This window comes from Tremella mesenterica, assembly GCF_000271645.1.
Source record: "Tremella mesenterica DSM 1558 unplaced genomic scaffold TREMEscaffold_3, whole genome shotgun sequence".
Lineage (NCBI taxonomy): Eukaryota > Fungi > Basidiomycota > Tremellomycetes > Tremellales > Tremellaceae > Tremella > Tremella mesenterica.
Window position 1 is genome coordinate 1,527,254 of NW_006711227.1, and position 13,694 is coordinate 1,540,947.

General features: G+C 46.7%; 6 protein-coding genes across 6 annotated transcripts; 4 read left to right on the forward strand and 2 right to left on the reverse strand.

The window, feature by feature from the left end:
* The first annotated feature begins 78 nt into the window (after positions 1-78).
* TREMEDRAFT_73570 (uncharacterized protein) lies at positions 79-1,593 on the forward strand. Its single transcript, XM_007003718.1, has 4 exons — positions 79-517; positions 566-720; positions 772-855; positions 900-1,593. Exons 1-4 carry the CDS (start codon positions 98-100, stop codon positions 1,504-1,506), a joined length of 1,266 nt encoding a protein of 421 aa, XP_007003780.1. The 5' UTR covers positions 79-97; the 3' UTR covers positions 1,507-1,593.
* A 117-nt stretch (positions 1,594-1,710) lies between these two features.
* TREMEDRAFT_61309 (uncharacterized protein) lies at positions 1,711-2,811 on the reverse strand (the record flags this gene model as incomplete). The annotated part of the gene is made up of 2 exons (XM_007003533.1): positions 1,711-2,535; positions 2,737-2,811. The coding sequence occupies 2 exons, from the start codon at positions 2,809-2,811 to the stop codon at positions 1,711-1,713; spliced, it is 900 nt and encodes a 299-aa protein (XP_007003595.1).
* Positions 2,812-3,670: 859 nt separating this feature from the next.
* TREMEDRAFT_61310 (uncharacterized protein) lies at positions 3,671-4,714 on the reverse strand (the record flags this gene model as incomplete). Its single annotated transcript, XM_007003534.1, has 1 exon — positions 3,671-4,714. The coding sequence occupies one exon, from the start codon at positions 4,712-4,714 to the stop codon at positions 3,671-3,673; it is 1,044 nt and encodes a 347-aa protein (XP_007003596.1).
* A 1,045-nt stretch (positions 4,715-5,759) lies between these two features.
* On the forward strand, positions 5,760-8,090 carry TREMEDRAFT_61311 (uncharacterized protein; the record flags this gene model as incomplete). The annotated part of the gene is made up of 3 exons (XM_007003535.1): positions 5,760-6,773; positions 6,869-7,347; positions 7,565-8,090. The coding sequence occupies 3 exons, from the start codon at positions 5,760-5,762 to the stop codon at positions 8,088-8,090; spliced, it is 2,019 nt and encodes a 672-aa protein (XP_007003597.1).
* Positions 8,091-8,294: 204 nt separating this feature from the next.
* Positions 8,295-9,473, forward strand: TREMEDRAFT_61312 (uncharacterized protein; the record flags this gene model as incomplete). The annotated part of the gene is made up of 2 exons (XM_007003536.1): positions 8,295-8,342; positions 8,463-9,473. The coding sequence occupies 2 exons, from the start codon at positions 8,295-8,297 to the stop codon at positions 9,471-9,473; spliced, it is 1,059 nt and encodes a 352-aa protein (XP_007003598.1).
* Positions 9,474-10,460: 987 nt separating this feature from the next.
* On the forward strand, positions 10,461-13,282 carry TREMEDRAFT_43382 (uncharacterized protein). The gene is made up of 4 exons (XM_007003309.1): positions 10,461-10,759; positions 10,826-10,911; positions 11,004-11,317; positions 11,363-13,282. Exons 1-4 carry the CDS (start codon positions 10,625-10,627, stop codon positions 13,192-13,194), a joined length of 2,367 nt encoding a protein of 788 aa, XP_007003371.1. The 5' UTR covers positions 10,461-10,624; the 3' UTR covers positions 13,195-13,282.
* The last annotated feature ends 412 nt before the right edge of the window (positions 13,283-13,694 follow it).

The window sequence follows — 13,694 nt, forward strand, 5'->3', positions numbered from 1 at the left end:
ATGACGCTTTCGCGGCCCTCTCTATGTACCATCGAACAATTATTCTAAACCCCGCTTCTCTCTTCTTTCTCTATATAACATACATACGACATTGACAATGTCAGATCCTCTAGATGTCAATATCATCCTCACTCTCCTTCAAACCCTACTCCCTCGATCAACTTCTTCTCCCTTTCCCAAACCCACCGACGCTATCGCCGCTTTAGTCCATACCATCCATATCGCCCTTGACTTTCGTCTTATCCCTAATCCCAACGCAGGTCATCCCCTCACATCAGATGCGATAGCTGCTCAAAATGCACAGCCTGGAACCGAAATAGCCGATGGAGCTTCCGAGATCACCGCGGTCGAATCTGAATCTGAACCTGCTCCTGTGGAGGGACAATTACACCCTGGGTGGAATGCACGTGGAGAAGATGCGTATACTTTCGAATATAGACATGCTCAAAGTGCCATGACTTTCCGTGTAAGAGTGGGCAGGATGGGAGCCAGGGTACAAATTGATGCTACTGCAGAGGTGAGTAAAGAGCCGAAAGAGCTATAGATGTTGAGCTGATATGATCAGGATGGAGCTCCGTACAGCTTATCATTTGTCCTTGGGAGTATCGTGACGCCACCGGCTTTTCCTATTCCAAGTACTGCTACTTCGTCAGGCTCGAGTTCCAGCTCAAGCTCTCCTGAAGCTCCCGCGAAAAGTCTTGGCTTTGCGTCCATTGCAAGGTAAGTCAATGTCATCAATTTTCTTTGTGATAAGTGTGGCTAATGATGCAGCGTCAAAGATTTCATCGACAAGTATAAAAAAGATGTCATTGCTAGAATCCTCCCAGGTCTTCAGAAAGATGGTTATTCCGATACGTAAGTCACATTTTGTCAATGTGACTTCTGGCTGACGTGGGAAGAACGACATCTGGTTCTAATCCTCGTAATCCTCCTGCTCAAACACAACCAAGTCGTGATCCCCTTCCTGCTAATCCTTCGCCACTCTTAGACCCTTTGTATCCCAATCGAATACCCTATCAACCCAATAACCCCGCTTCAGTAGGACGGAGAGATCTTGACCCTTTATCATCTATGCAACCACCGGGAATGTTCAACCCGTCTGGCGATGGAGGAGGGATGTACGTAGACTTCAACCATCCACTGTTCGACGGTCGTCGTCGAGGTTTAGATCCTGATCTCGGCGGACCAGGAGGATCGATGCAGCCTCCAGGGGCGAGATGGGATCCTGTAGGACCAGGTATGGGACCCCAGGGTGGATTTCCCGGACCAGGAGGTAATCCACTGGGGGGCGTTGGAGTAGGTGATCCGGATTGGGGAGATGAGATGCCACCTCCTGGACAGTTTGGACCTGATTTAGGACGTATGGGTGGTCTGGGTGGACCGGGAATGGGACCGGGTAGAGGACGTGGTGGTGGAGGAATAGGTGGATTTGGAGGATTGGGAGGTGGTAGAGGGAGAGGCGGTTTCGGTGGAGGATTTGGTGGTGGTGGTGGTATGTTCATGTGAGATGATCAATTTGTTAAAGCATCTATCATGTTTGTATCTGTCCAAGAAACTCTTCATGTGGGTATTGCATGCACATTGTCTATAATCACAAACATCGGTCAAAGCTACAACACCGGTCATTAAGATGATAAGAACTGAAAACACAGACTTGAGATATGTACCCATTTGAAATTTACAACTGAAATGTAAGATGACGATGATTCGTCATTCTTTTCGTCTTCCCCTGTTCCAATCCCCCGTTTGACCATGGCCAAATAAAAGATGTGCTTGTCCCTTTTGTAGACTTTGGCCCACATACCGTCCTCCATTTATCTGAGGTTCCTCGTCGTCTTCGTCTACTTCCTCTCCTTCGGCATCCATATCCAAATCCAAATCCATGTCCACGTCCATATCAGCCAGCTCCCTTTCATCCCTCTCTTTCCCTTTCCCCAAACTTGTCCGATCCATTTGAGCTCCATCATCCGGTTCCAAAGCTCTCGTGGGAGGATTGATAGGTGTGAAACCTTTCCATTTCCAACCCTCATGAGCTCCTTCCGAAGCTGGTTTCGCTTCATCTTTCCTTTCCATCTGGGAGAAACCAAAACCACCTCGATTACCGAACCCTGATGCCGATGCAGAGGCCAGGACAGGAGGTTCTGAAGCACTACGTAATATGCCAGAATGATCTACATCATCTATTCCTTGCGCCCATAATGGAGCGAAGGCATCACTCGTGAATGCTCCGTATCCTGGAGATGAAGGAGGTTGAAGAGCCACATGTGGTGCAGGTACTGGTAAAGGCAAAGAATGTGAGGTTGATGTGGAAGGGTTTGAATTCCAGGTAGTCGTGGAAGGATGGGAGGTAACTTGTGAAAAAGAAGTCGATGTTGATGATGACCAATCGAAAGAGATATCGTCATATAATGTGGAAGGAGGATAAGAGGCGCGTTTTCTTGTAGAGGATGATGAACGAGATGGAAGAGGATGATATTTGTCAGAAGGGGATAAAGGGACGTTTTCATTGAGAGGTAAATGTTGAGAGAGATATTCCTTTTCATCAGCATCATATAGAAGGGGAAGATACATCCATCCACTATTTTTGGTTTATGAACTTTCCTCAATTGGGTGAAGGTCGATATTTCATGGTATGACATAAGAGGAAATAGTATTCTTGGAAGAACATATGATATTCTTTGAGAAGAAGAACGTTGAGATGTAGGTTTAAATGTGAATTGGAAGTGAGATACTCACTTGAAGTTGTCGAAGGTCATATCCTTCTTGACCAACATGCATCCCTCCTGCGAACGTTGCTAGTAATTCTTCCATCTCATCCACCACTAATCCTCGTTCACGTCAAAGTCGATTGAGTCAAGTAATGTCTTTCTTTTCGCTTGACGTGGCGGATGTGATACTTTCAAACGCGACTACCTTGACGATATTTCCAGTTCCACCTTGTTTTTCTCGTTGGTAATACAGGAAACAGAGGTGAAGATGAGAGTGATATGAATGAAAAAAAGATGAAAGAAGACCAAAGGTGTTGTTGGTATGACAGGCGTGAAGGGCGAAAGTGCCGGTAACCGGTTCTAAAGGTACTTCTTTTTACGTTGACGACCGGGTTTATTCGTATTTCGTACAAACACTCAAAAAATATCTTCTAGACCATACATGGGAATCAGAGCAGAGGGAGAAATCCTTTAGCCGGTCCACGCGGAGGTAAGGAGGTCTTACCAGTAGAAGACGTGTCAAGAGTTGGGGCGTGATGGGACCGGTGGTAAAAGTACGAGTATGCGGTACGAGTGTTTTAAAGGTGGCCAAAAGTGGACATGGGCGGGTTCGATTTAGCCGAGGGACGATCAGAGATCTGCGACAATCACCCATCACCATCACCGGTCATCGGCCCGGTCCGTCAGAGGGCGCATAAGAACCGGAGGAATCCCGGGGCGTCGGTCATGATCGTCGTTTGGCAACTTTGGAACACTACTACTCTGTTGGATGACGACAGTTGTCATGAGAAGCATCTTACAACGCAGGTCACTTCATGTACGATACGATACGAGTACTCGTGATCTACTGCTTGGAGAATGAACTCGATCGCATTTGACAAATTGAAAAACTATGAAGACGAAGATGATTACCCTTATGGGTCTACAGACAAAATTCAACTAAACTACGACTGATCAACAACTCAGATCACCTCCGCTCCATCCATAGTCTTGCCGTCCTGAGTCACATCATCAATCATCTCTACATTAATCGTCTCTTCATCATCCTGGGGCTTTGCAGTAACTCTCTCATATCTCTCCCAAAGCTTGTAAGACGACGGATCCTCCAAATACGCCGTTGTTCCATTCCCAATAGCTTTTCCTTTCAATAATCGTCCCGCACAGAACGTAGCAACCTGAACCGAACTTTTTTGATACGACTTGATTGCCTTTGTATCCGAAAGATAGTCGAACCATCTGGACGCTTCAGTGAATCTTTCCGAATCCACCAATGCTTTCACGTTATCGGTCAAAACCAACAAATCATGTGGTACGAATGAATCTTTCGACATGGGATTCGTGGTCGGGAAAGTTGAATGATAAGTACGATTGATCTGATGAAGTAAAAAGGCTTCTTCGCCAGGATCAAAATTACGGTATTCTACGTATTGAGGAGCTTTGTTCGCTCTCACAGTGTGGATATCTTTTAGTTTGGTTTTATCCTCTTCATCAAGATCGAGATCGTCCAATTGGGCGGCGAAGATTTGTCCCTCTCGGACAGTTTGTTCGAGGAGATGATCAAATGCGTCGAAAACTCGAGAACGAAGTCCAACATCTTCCAATTCGATGATCCAATGTGGGACTACGGTGAAACGATTCTCATCTCTGGCACTTGTGTTTGAGGCAAAAGTAGTTGGAGACGTCTGAGCGCCGCTTGATTCTCCCGCAGTGGAATTGATTGGCCCTACACTTCTCCCGGTATTTTCACCAGTTTTGTTGACCGACGATGTAGAGGTCGCACCAGTCAGGAGTCCCGAAGTTGATTTAGCCGTCAGGTTGGTGGATCGGACAGGACGATAAGGCTTGTGAAAAGTTAGAGAATGAATCATACCGCTGAAGTCAACTTTCGGATCAGCAGTAATGGATGCGGACGGTGCGCTAGTAGATGGGAATGAGTAAATAATGGACGAGAGATCCATAGGGATTGTTTCAGGTCGTGACTTTGTCTGGGCATCTTTAGTCGACATGTTGTTTGGACTTCGTTCGTATGGATGGAGTGAGTTCAAAGTGAATTGGTATTAGCTCAATGTGGATAGGTGGTATTGGGCGAAAAGTGAAATGGAGAAGAAAGAGTCGGGAACAAGTCAAGGCCACGGGGTTTAAATGAGTCAGTGGAAGTATCATGAGCAGTCTGTCGGTCTGGTCAAGCAAGGATCGACACTCGGTTGATCAAAGGAAAACCCATATGACACATGTGATGGGTTGTGTCAGATGCGACGTGTGGGAGATGGACAAAGGAGTGAGTTATTTTCTCTCCTCCTATCTGCTTTACGTGTCTAGGTCATGACTTGGTGGAGAAGATGAGGTTTTCTGGCCGAGGAGAACCTACCGGACGACTCTGTCTATATTATTCTTAAGCAGGCTTTGTGAGCGACCTGAAATGCAATCCTTTTCCCTTATCTATTTGCCTTCTACTTCCTGCTTCTCCGTTTTTCCGACGTTCGCGGATGATAGCTAACCTCAGCTACCGACTCCGCTGGTATATCGCACATATCGCATATCCCATCAACCTTTCCACCATGTTCCATTCGACATTTACGATTCACATCCCTGCACCTTCACCTCCACCTAACCATTCAAGCATTCAACAACCGACTCACCGAACCCGCACCGCATATCGCCCTATGAACTTCCTTTATCAGTAGGAAACGATTCAACATCCTAAAGACGACTTGAAGAATCGTTCCCACCCTGTTCAAAGATGCTTCCTCTGCTGGCTAGCCAAGCTCTTCGCGTCCCCGAGATCCGCCATCGGAGTACGACGAGAACCACCCTCCCCGAGTCCCACCAATCATCTCCTTTCAAAATCCGCGGGGTTCACCGTTAGAGATGTATGGGAGAATCTCCCACGATCGATCGGTCTCTCGTACACCGAGCCTCCCCCCTCAACTATAAGACACAAGTGGCGAGATGATTATCAACCCAAAGCTGTTTGTGTCCATCTCAATCATCAATTATCAATCATCAATCATCAATCAGCAATCAGCAATCAGCAATCAGCAATCATCAGTCATGTCTCTAGAACCTACTCAAGCGACTGCTCAAGGCTCAAAATCAGGGCAGAGCGACGGTCATGACCTTAGCCTGGTTCCATGCAACAGTGAACTCCAGAAAGACATTTACCTTCCCGAAACAAGGGTCCTTCGACAATCCAGTCCCTTGTGCCCTGAAAAATCAACCAGATGGGTTCGCAACTTCGGTTATATTCGACCAGAAGATAAAATTGTACGACCCCTTCTCATCAATGCAAGAATTCGCCTCACTCAGCTCGAGCTGGAGGTGTTCAGCCTCCTTCCAAGCACGGAACCTAATTTAGAGACCTTCGAACTCGTGCACGAATGCGTGCCGAAAGACGATATGTCAGAACTCAGCACTCATGTACTCAAACTCCATCGCGTATTGAATAGAAGCTGTCTAAGACTCTGGGATGAAAGCTGGCAGTCTGTAACTCAATCGCTAGACGAGAACGACAACATGAATTTTCCTGCACCTGGAAATGCTTTATCGAATCTAAAGCAAGCCATGATTGCCAGTGACAGTTTACGCCTACTTCTATCGCAAGGCATCAACATTGGGGTCGATGCTCTCCCTTGGACGGCAGAGATGTGTGGGGCCCGGGGGTGGGCCATATGGGTGGGAAAATGTACCGAGCTCAACATGATCGAGACTATTCTTAGCGAGCGAGCGCAATCCGGGGAGGGGAATGAGGAGGTGTGTTGGGACTTCATGACAGATACTGGAGCAACAGAGGGGATGGAAGGTAAAGGGCTCTGGCTCAGCAACCCATCGAGTCTTTCACCAGACAATGGCGATCCAACAACGCATATTCCATTGGCAAGAGACGATTGGGTGGAGGAGGAGGAGGAGGAGGAGGAGGAGGAGGGCGCATTGCAGACGTCCCCAGGGAGTGTTCAGTCTGACCTTTCCAACTCGGATTTGAATACCTTGGTCGGTGATGGTTACAGATCTGAAAGCCCTTCAAAAGATGGCGGAGAAGGAGATATCTTGGACGACGATTGGAACAAGGTAGGAGACGAGTGAACGAGTGTATGTTTCATATCAGGCAGAGTATCTATCTCATGCAGCCTGTCTAATCTGCCGATGGGACCCTGACAAAGTAGAATCCTCCCCAAGCTTCTCGTATAGGACTCGGGCAGCTTTCTCGTAGGACGTGGGAAAGGAAACCCTTGTCCAATATTTCATTCTCACGCGGTTTCGGGCTTCCGACTCCGACATCTTTTGACAAAGATTCATATGCGGATAGCCTCAGGAAGAATATTCACGCCACCCTCATCTCTTTCTCAACTTGTCATTCGTCCTCTGATACTCTGGCCGCCATGTCGGATGAACGATTCAACATGGATTGCCGTCAGTATCCACCGATTGAAGATCTCCACGATTCATACCTCTCTGATTCTCCCGTATCCAAAGCCCCTTCCCTCCCTCCCCTTTCCGATGATAATGGTGATGACAGCTCCGAACCATACGATATACCAGCTAGTCCCAATTCCCCCAATTTGACCGTACTACCCATAACCATCCACGACGAAGACGGATTTTCCTCGAACGAATTTGGAAACCTCCAACCTTGTGGAGTGGAGTCTTTTCTGCAGTTTCCATCCTTCTCTCCCACCCCTCCACCCCTTTCCCCAACATCATCCATAGACAGTGTCCACGCCACCACCACCACCGGAGGATAACTTTCCCCACCCCTGTCAATCCCTGAGGGTCATACGTCACCTGTCTCAGACGGAACTAAGTTCCTATCTCGACCTGCTTCTCTCCGCCAAGAATTTGTGGAGTATACACTTGGACAGTGAGCAAAATCAACGAATGATGCACAACCCAACATATGTGCAGCCTTCGAAATTGTATGACCCTATGTTGCCAATTTACAAACAAGTCCTACAGAGAAACGCCTCAAGACAAAGATCCAATCAGACGACAGATGTCACGATCAAGAGGATGGATAATGAGTTTCACAACTTGTGGATGAAAGTTGAGGTAATGTTGTCGTCAGGCAAGGGTTTGGGACTCCCTGTATGGAGTATGGAAGATCTCATGTCCCCACTGAGCCAGACAAGTTTGCTCAATTTTGGTCGACATATTTTCACTGGTGAATGTCCCGCCCTCAGCGAAGTAGAAAGATTATTGTGGCAAGCATCATCCTCTATCGGTCCTACTCGACTACAAGAGTTTGTACCGACGCAGGGGTGGACCTACGACTTCCGCGGACCTCCAAAAACAGGATGGGGTAAGCCCCCACGTAAGTTGATTCTCACACCATTCGATCCGACCGGGAGTGGAGAATCTTTATCACATAATGAATCTCCGAGCGGATAATCGCTAAAGGTGTGTAGTCTGTATCGGAGAGAGATCCACCTTTGTTTTATCAAACATGTGGGCAAGTGTTCTAAATGGTGATTTCCTTTGTCTCTCAGCCCCATCCTATGACACATAGACAGAGAGAATCGCCGCAGTTTACAAGTCTCTAACAAGACATCTTCTCATTTTCTTCTTGACCCATCCATAGTCTGATCGACAAACATGAACGGCCGACAAGGATGGAATAGTATTCTCGGTCCTTCGGGAATGGTACGTTGCTCTTCAGAGGGTGACACGGACCGTTGGCGAGTACTGAGAGACCCAATGTCATTGACAACAAATGGAAGGTCCAGTCTTCCACCTGACGGGCATTATGAAGCTGGATGTCAGGAGATAGGAACAGGTGTGGAGGTAGAAGTTGAGGAAGTAGACGAAGGATACAGTGATGAGGATGTGGACAAAGATATGGGAGGGCTCCAATTGAGCCAATATTCAAGCCCTCCACTCGAATTTTTCACGGGTGAACATTTGTCTTGGGCTGACGAAGTAACCGAAGCGGAAGAAGAGCGACAAGCGCAGATGCAAGGTGGATATGAGGAGGATGAGGGACAAGGTCTTGATATTGAGGAGGATGACAATGGTGATCCTATTGAGGCGATCAATGGCTCACCTTATCTTCTCTCCGTCAATCCAACACATGTATCGTATCAGTCACCACAAGATTATGAGGACGAAGAATCAGACAACGAGTCAACTTCAAGCAGTGAATCCGAGTCCGAGATGGTGACGGTCAATGTTGATGATTACCATCCTTCTTTCTTTCAAATGGACCCCCGAGGGAGTAGATATCACCAGCGAAAGTTTCTTTCAGAACTTCAAACTTACCCCCTAGAAGTCCGCACAAACTATGCCACCCTTATTCGTGCGGCTCTGCAATTTAAGTCAGAAATTGAAGCAGTAACAACTCAACGCTGTTTGGAGCGGTCTTTTGAACTTCAATTGAAGAGCTTGGTAGCTACCACCGAACCAGAGGATCTATTACTACGAAAAGTACTCTTGGCAAATGCTTATGAACACGTGATGAGCACAAGGGTCAAGCACAAGGCGATTGAGTCTGGTAAACCCGCCAATGACTATCTCCTCGAACACGCCCCAAATTTGGCATTACGAAATGCTGATGATATCGGATGGTTAGCGGAAGCCGACAAGTCGGATTTGGAAGGAGAGCTGTATGATCTGCAAATGTTGGAAGGGGAAGTGAATATGGAAATCCAAAGTTCGGAATCTTCGGAGGACACATCACCTTCGTTCGTAGAGGCGAATCCGAAAGAGTGGGAAGGGTCAGATGAATCGCCGGAAGAAACGAGTTGGGCCTGCACTGGTCTTGGCATCACTTTTTAGAAATTTGGTAATTAATATGAAAAGATTGGCATGATCAGAACTTGTTCCCGAACTGATGTCATAACTGATCAGGATAATCTAACACACGAGTGGGTTTTTCTGTTGCGGAACCAACTACATACTAGGGATTAGTCGTAGGGGAAATGCCACAAAAGATGATTCTGCCACAGATCGGCCCGAGTGATCAGGCACGTCGGGTCCGAGTTGGTTTCGCCGGCGTTCTAGGCGAACCGGGTTGATCAGTTTCAGTACCTTGCAGATCAAAACGGTAACTAAGATCGTCATGATTCAACCCTTTAACCCTTCCGGTATCATGGAGATCGTTTCCACCTCAACATCTGTTTTCGAATGACTCTCTTACCATTTGCACAGCGTTTGTCTCGAATCGAAAAACTCTGTTTGGAAGGTACCGCCGGCATTCGATGTCCACCCAGGAACGCATAAACGCACTTGAAATCCCGTGACTTTGTGGCTGTACAAACCAAGTTACCAAGACGTTTGGCAGTGATGGCGTGATTTGACGTGTGACAGTCGCCATTGACATTGCACCATTTTACCATGCGCCCGTGATCGTCTTTGGACCGTTAGTCAGTCGCTCTACCGGGCGGGGATTGCCCAAGGGGATGTACGCACAATCTACCTTACGTTTTCTTAGACCCTATCGACACAGGGAGGGAAGGAGGGGGGAGGGGGGGGAAATACGAAGGGCAACATCAGAGTAATTCAAAATTTCAAAGAGGACTTTGGAGAGTCTGTCTCTCCTGAAATGGTAATGACCAGGTCCAAATTCGATACGTACTCCGTCAAACCCGGTGAACCCAAAAAAGAACAAAAAAAAAGAAAAGACGTCACTCGCCTCCACATTTACACTCCAAAAATCTGGAATAAACCTTTGAATCTCTTAAAAGTCGTCATTCAACAATGATGAGTCGCAAGCGTTCGTCTCTTGTTCATCATATTGATTCACCCTTACTCCCCCGAAGATCACGAATACGACAAACTTGAGCGAGACTCAAAAAGGGATCATAGAGTCTCGTGCTTTTCTCATCTTTTTCCCCGCCCTCTTTCTCTGATATATTACCATCCTTGCCGCCGCAGTCGTGATTGACGAGTAAACGAACCCTCACGAGATCACGAGCCCTCTCATCGATATGAGTTCGAAACAAAGCAAATTTAGTGAACTGCGCAGACATGCCGAGCGCGTGTTAGGTATACCAGAATCGGCTCCAGAGTCCGTATCAGCCAAGACATGGGTGGAACATAACTTGGTCGCCTCGTGGCCTTCTGTGAGTCGTTTGTTTGTACTCATCTGCTCCAAACTGTAAAGGTGTGAACGTTGGCTCACCAAGCAGGTGAAAAACTATGTGATTGGTCTTTTCCCTTTCCTTCAATGGGCACCACGGTATAATCTCACTTGGTTGATAGGCGATCTCATCGCGTAAGTCCCTTTCATCAGAAGCTTCAAGATGATACATCCACCTTTAGCTCCTTTTCAGAACTGCTTGGCAAGATTGAGATGCTGATCGTCAGTGGTATAACAGTCGGTATGGTTCTCGTCCCTCAATCTTTGTCATATGCCAAACTTGCCAATTTACCCTCGGAATATGGTCTTTATTCATCTTTCATCGGTGTTCTCTGTTATGCCTTCTTCGCTACCTCGAAAGATGTCTCTATCGGACCAGTCGCCGTCATGTCGCTCGAAACCGGAAATATCGTGACGGATGTATTGAAGAAACATGGTGACAAATATACCGCGCCGGAAATCGCCACCTGTCTAGCTTTCATTTGTGGTTGCGTGGTTCTCGCCATTGGTCTTTTCCGTGTTGGTTGGATAATCGAGTTCAGTGAGTGTATTTCTTTCTCAATTCTTGTCGATGTTGACATGGTAGTCCCTCAACCTGCCGTATCTGGATTTATGACCGGTTCAGCTCTCAATATCGCCGCTGGTCAAGTTCCTGCACTATTAGGATTGGCCAAACGTCTCGATACTAGAGCAGCCACTTATAAAGTCATCATAAATACTTTGAAGAATCTTCCTCATTGTTCCCTCGATGCCGCTTTTGGTATTCCAGCCTTGTTTCTTCTCTACGCGCTCAAGTATACGTTCACATACTTGCCAAAACGGTATCCCAAATTCGCTAGACCAGCTTTCTTCCTCATGGCCCTCCGACATGCGTTCACAATCATCCTCTTCACCATCATTTCATGGCGTATGAATATCCATCATAAAACACCTCGTATCGCTCTTGTCGGTACCGTACCATCTGGTCTCAAACATGTTGGACAACCAATGATCACCGGTGAATTATTAGGTGCTATTGGTGCACATATCCCCGTTGCGACTATCATTTTGTTACTGGAACATATCTCCATCGCCAAGTCTTTCGGTCGATTAAATGGTTACAAGATCAACCCAAACCAAGAGCTCATCGCCATTGGAGTCAACAACACTCTCGGAAGTGTTTTCTCTGCTTATCCTTCCACTGGTTCTTTCTCTCGTTCTGCTCTCAAATCCAAATCAGGTGTTAGAACTCCGGCCGCAGGTATTCCAACGGGTGTTTGTGTCCTCATCGCTTTATACGCTTTGGCACCTGCTTTCTACTACATCCCCAACGCTACTCTTTCCGCTTTGATCATTCATGCCGTGGCTGATCTCGTCGCTTCCCCGAAACAATCATTTGGTTTTTGGCGTGTCTCTCCTTTGGAATACCTCATATTCGTCGGTGCTGTCCTCTGGTCAGTCTTTTACACTATCGAATCAGGTATTTACTGGTCTCTCGCTACATCGGTCGTTCTTTTACTTTTCCGTATCGCTCGACCCAAAGGTCATTTCCTTGGTAGAGTCAAGATCCAACCTGAATCACCTGAAACTGGAGTGGTTCGTGATGTTTACGTACCATTGGGTGAACATGATGGTGTTACAAATCGTGATATCCCCGTCGAAGCTCCTCCTCCCGGTATCGTCATTTATCGTTTCGAAGAATCTTTCCTTTACCCCAACGCTTCATACATCAACGGTCGATTAGTCGAATACGTCAAGAAACATACTAGAAGAGGTAAAGATATGTCTACAGTTCCTAAAGGTGATAGACCATGGAACGATCCAGGTCCTAAACCTTCCGCTGCTCATGCTGAATACGAAGCCGAAAAATCCAAACCACGTCTTCGAGCTGTCGTTCTAGACTTTACAGGTGTTGCTAATTTGGATACGACTGGAGTACAAAATCTCATTGATACAAAGGTGGAAGTTGAACGATGGGCAGATAGGACGGTGGAATTTCATTTCTGTGGTATTCTCTCTCCTTGGATTCGTCGTGCTCTTATAGCTGGTGGGTTTGGTCAAGGTCAACCTAGAAGTGGAACAGCATTGGAAGTCGCACCTGTCGTCCCTCAGGAAAATAGCAGGTCTCCGGTGGATGAAAGAAGGATAGAACGTGCCATTACAGGTGATGGATCTAACACACCTATCACTGGTAGTCCAAGCACTTCAGATTTCAAAGGATTGGATCATGGTTCAGTGGATTTCAAGACGGAGCATGTGACGGAATTGTATGCTGAATCGGGATCGGTTGAGAAGAGAGGAATAAGGAGAGGAAGTGATGGTGCGAGTAGTCATTTGAGTCAAAATACACTGCCTTTGTTGGATAGAGCGACACCTTTCTTCCATTTCGATCTTGCCGATGCTCTCAACTCGTTGGATTTGAGTAAAGGGCATGATTAGGATTGTGAATAGAAGATTAGAAGTTTAATGTCAGTCTCTCAGTGGGTTATATAGTTTTTGTTTATGCACTATCATGAATCAGTTGTCAAATCTTGCCGATTACACGTTGTGCTCAGCAGGTTTTCCCCACATACCCAGCCCCTCTCATTACGGATCGATAACTCATCAGTGGTTTTGACAAGGCAAGATGGTGAAAGATTTGAGTGTACGTCCTTCATTGCGACGACTATTGTTCATATGTGAAGGAGGTGAGATAGATGACAGGTCATTCGACGGGCCCGTATGATGTGATTGTTCGAAAGAGAACTTGTGATTGTTCGAGATTGTGCTTTATATTGTATTCGGGTCAATCAGGTGGGTATAGAAATGCATGCAGTTTCGTCAGTCGTTGAATACGTTCAAGCCCCTCCTCTACATCATCAGCATATATCTTCATAGGGATGGGGTAGAAGACATACACCAAGATATTATTTCTGATCGTTAGCTTATCTCTCCACTCA

Bases quoted from the DNA above. Each gene is read 5' to 3' on its own strand.
- TREMEDRAFT_43382 (XM_007003309.1), top strand. From the start codon at position 10,625: ATGAGTTCGAAACAAAGCAAATTTAGTGAACTGCGCAGACATGCCGAG. The intron at 10,760-10,825 runs GTGAGTCGTTTG...CTCACCAAGCAG, and splicing joins TGGTCGCCTCGTGGCCTTCT to GTGAAAAACTATGTGATTGG. The intron at 11,318-11,362 runs GTGAGTGTATTT...TTGACATGGTAG, and splicing joins TGGTTGGATAATCGAGTTCA to TCCCTCAACCTGCCGTATCT.
- TREMEDRAFT_73570 (XM_007003718.1), top strand. From the start codon at position 98: ATGTCAGATCCTCTAGATGTCAATATCATCCTCACTCTCCTTCAAACC. The intron at 721-771 runs GTAAGTCAATGT...CTAATGATGCAG, and splicing joins GGCTTTGCGTCCATTGCAAG to CGTCAAAGATTTCATCGACA. The intron at 856-899 runs GTAAGTCACATT...TGACGTGGGAAG, and splicing joins AAAGATGGTTATTCCGATAC to AACGACATCTGGTTCTAATC.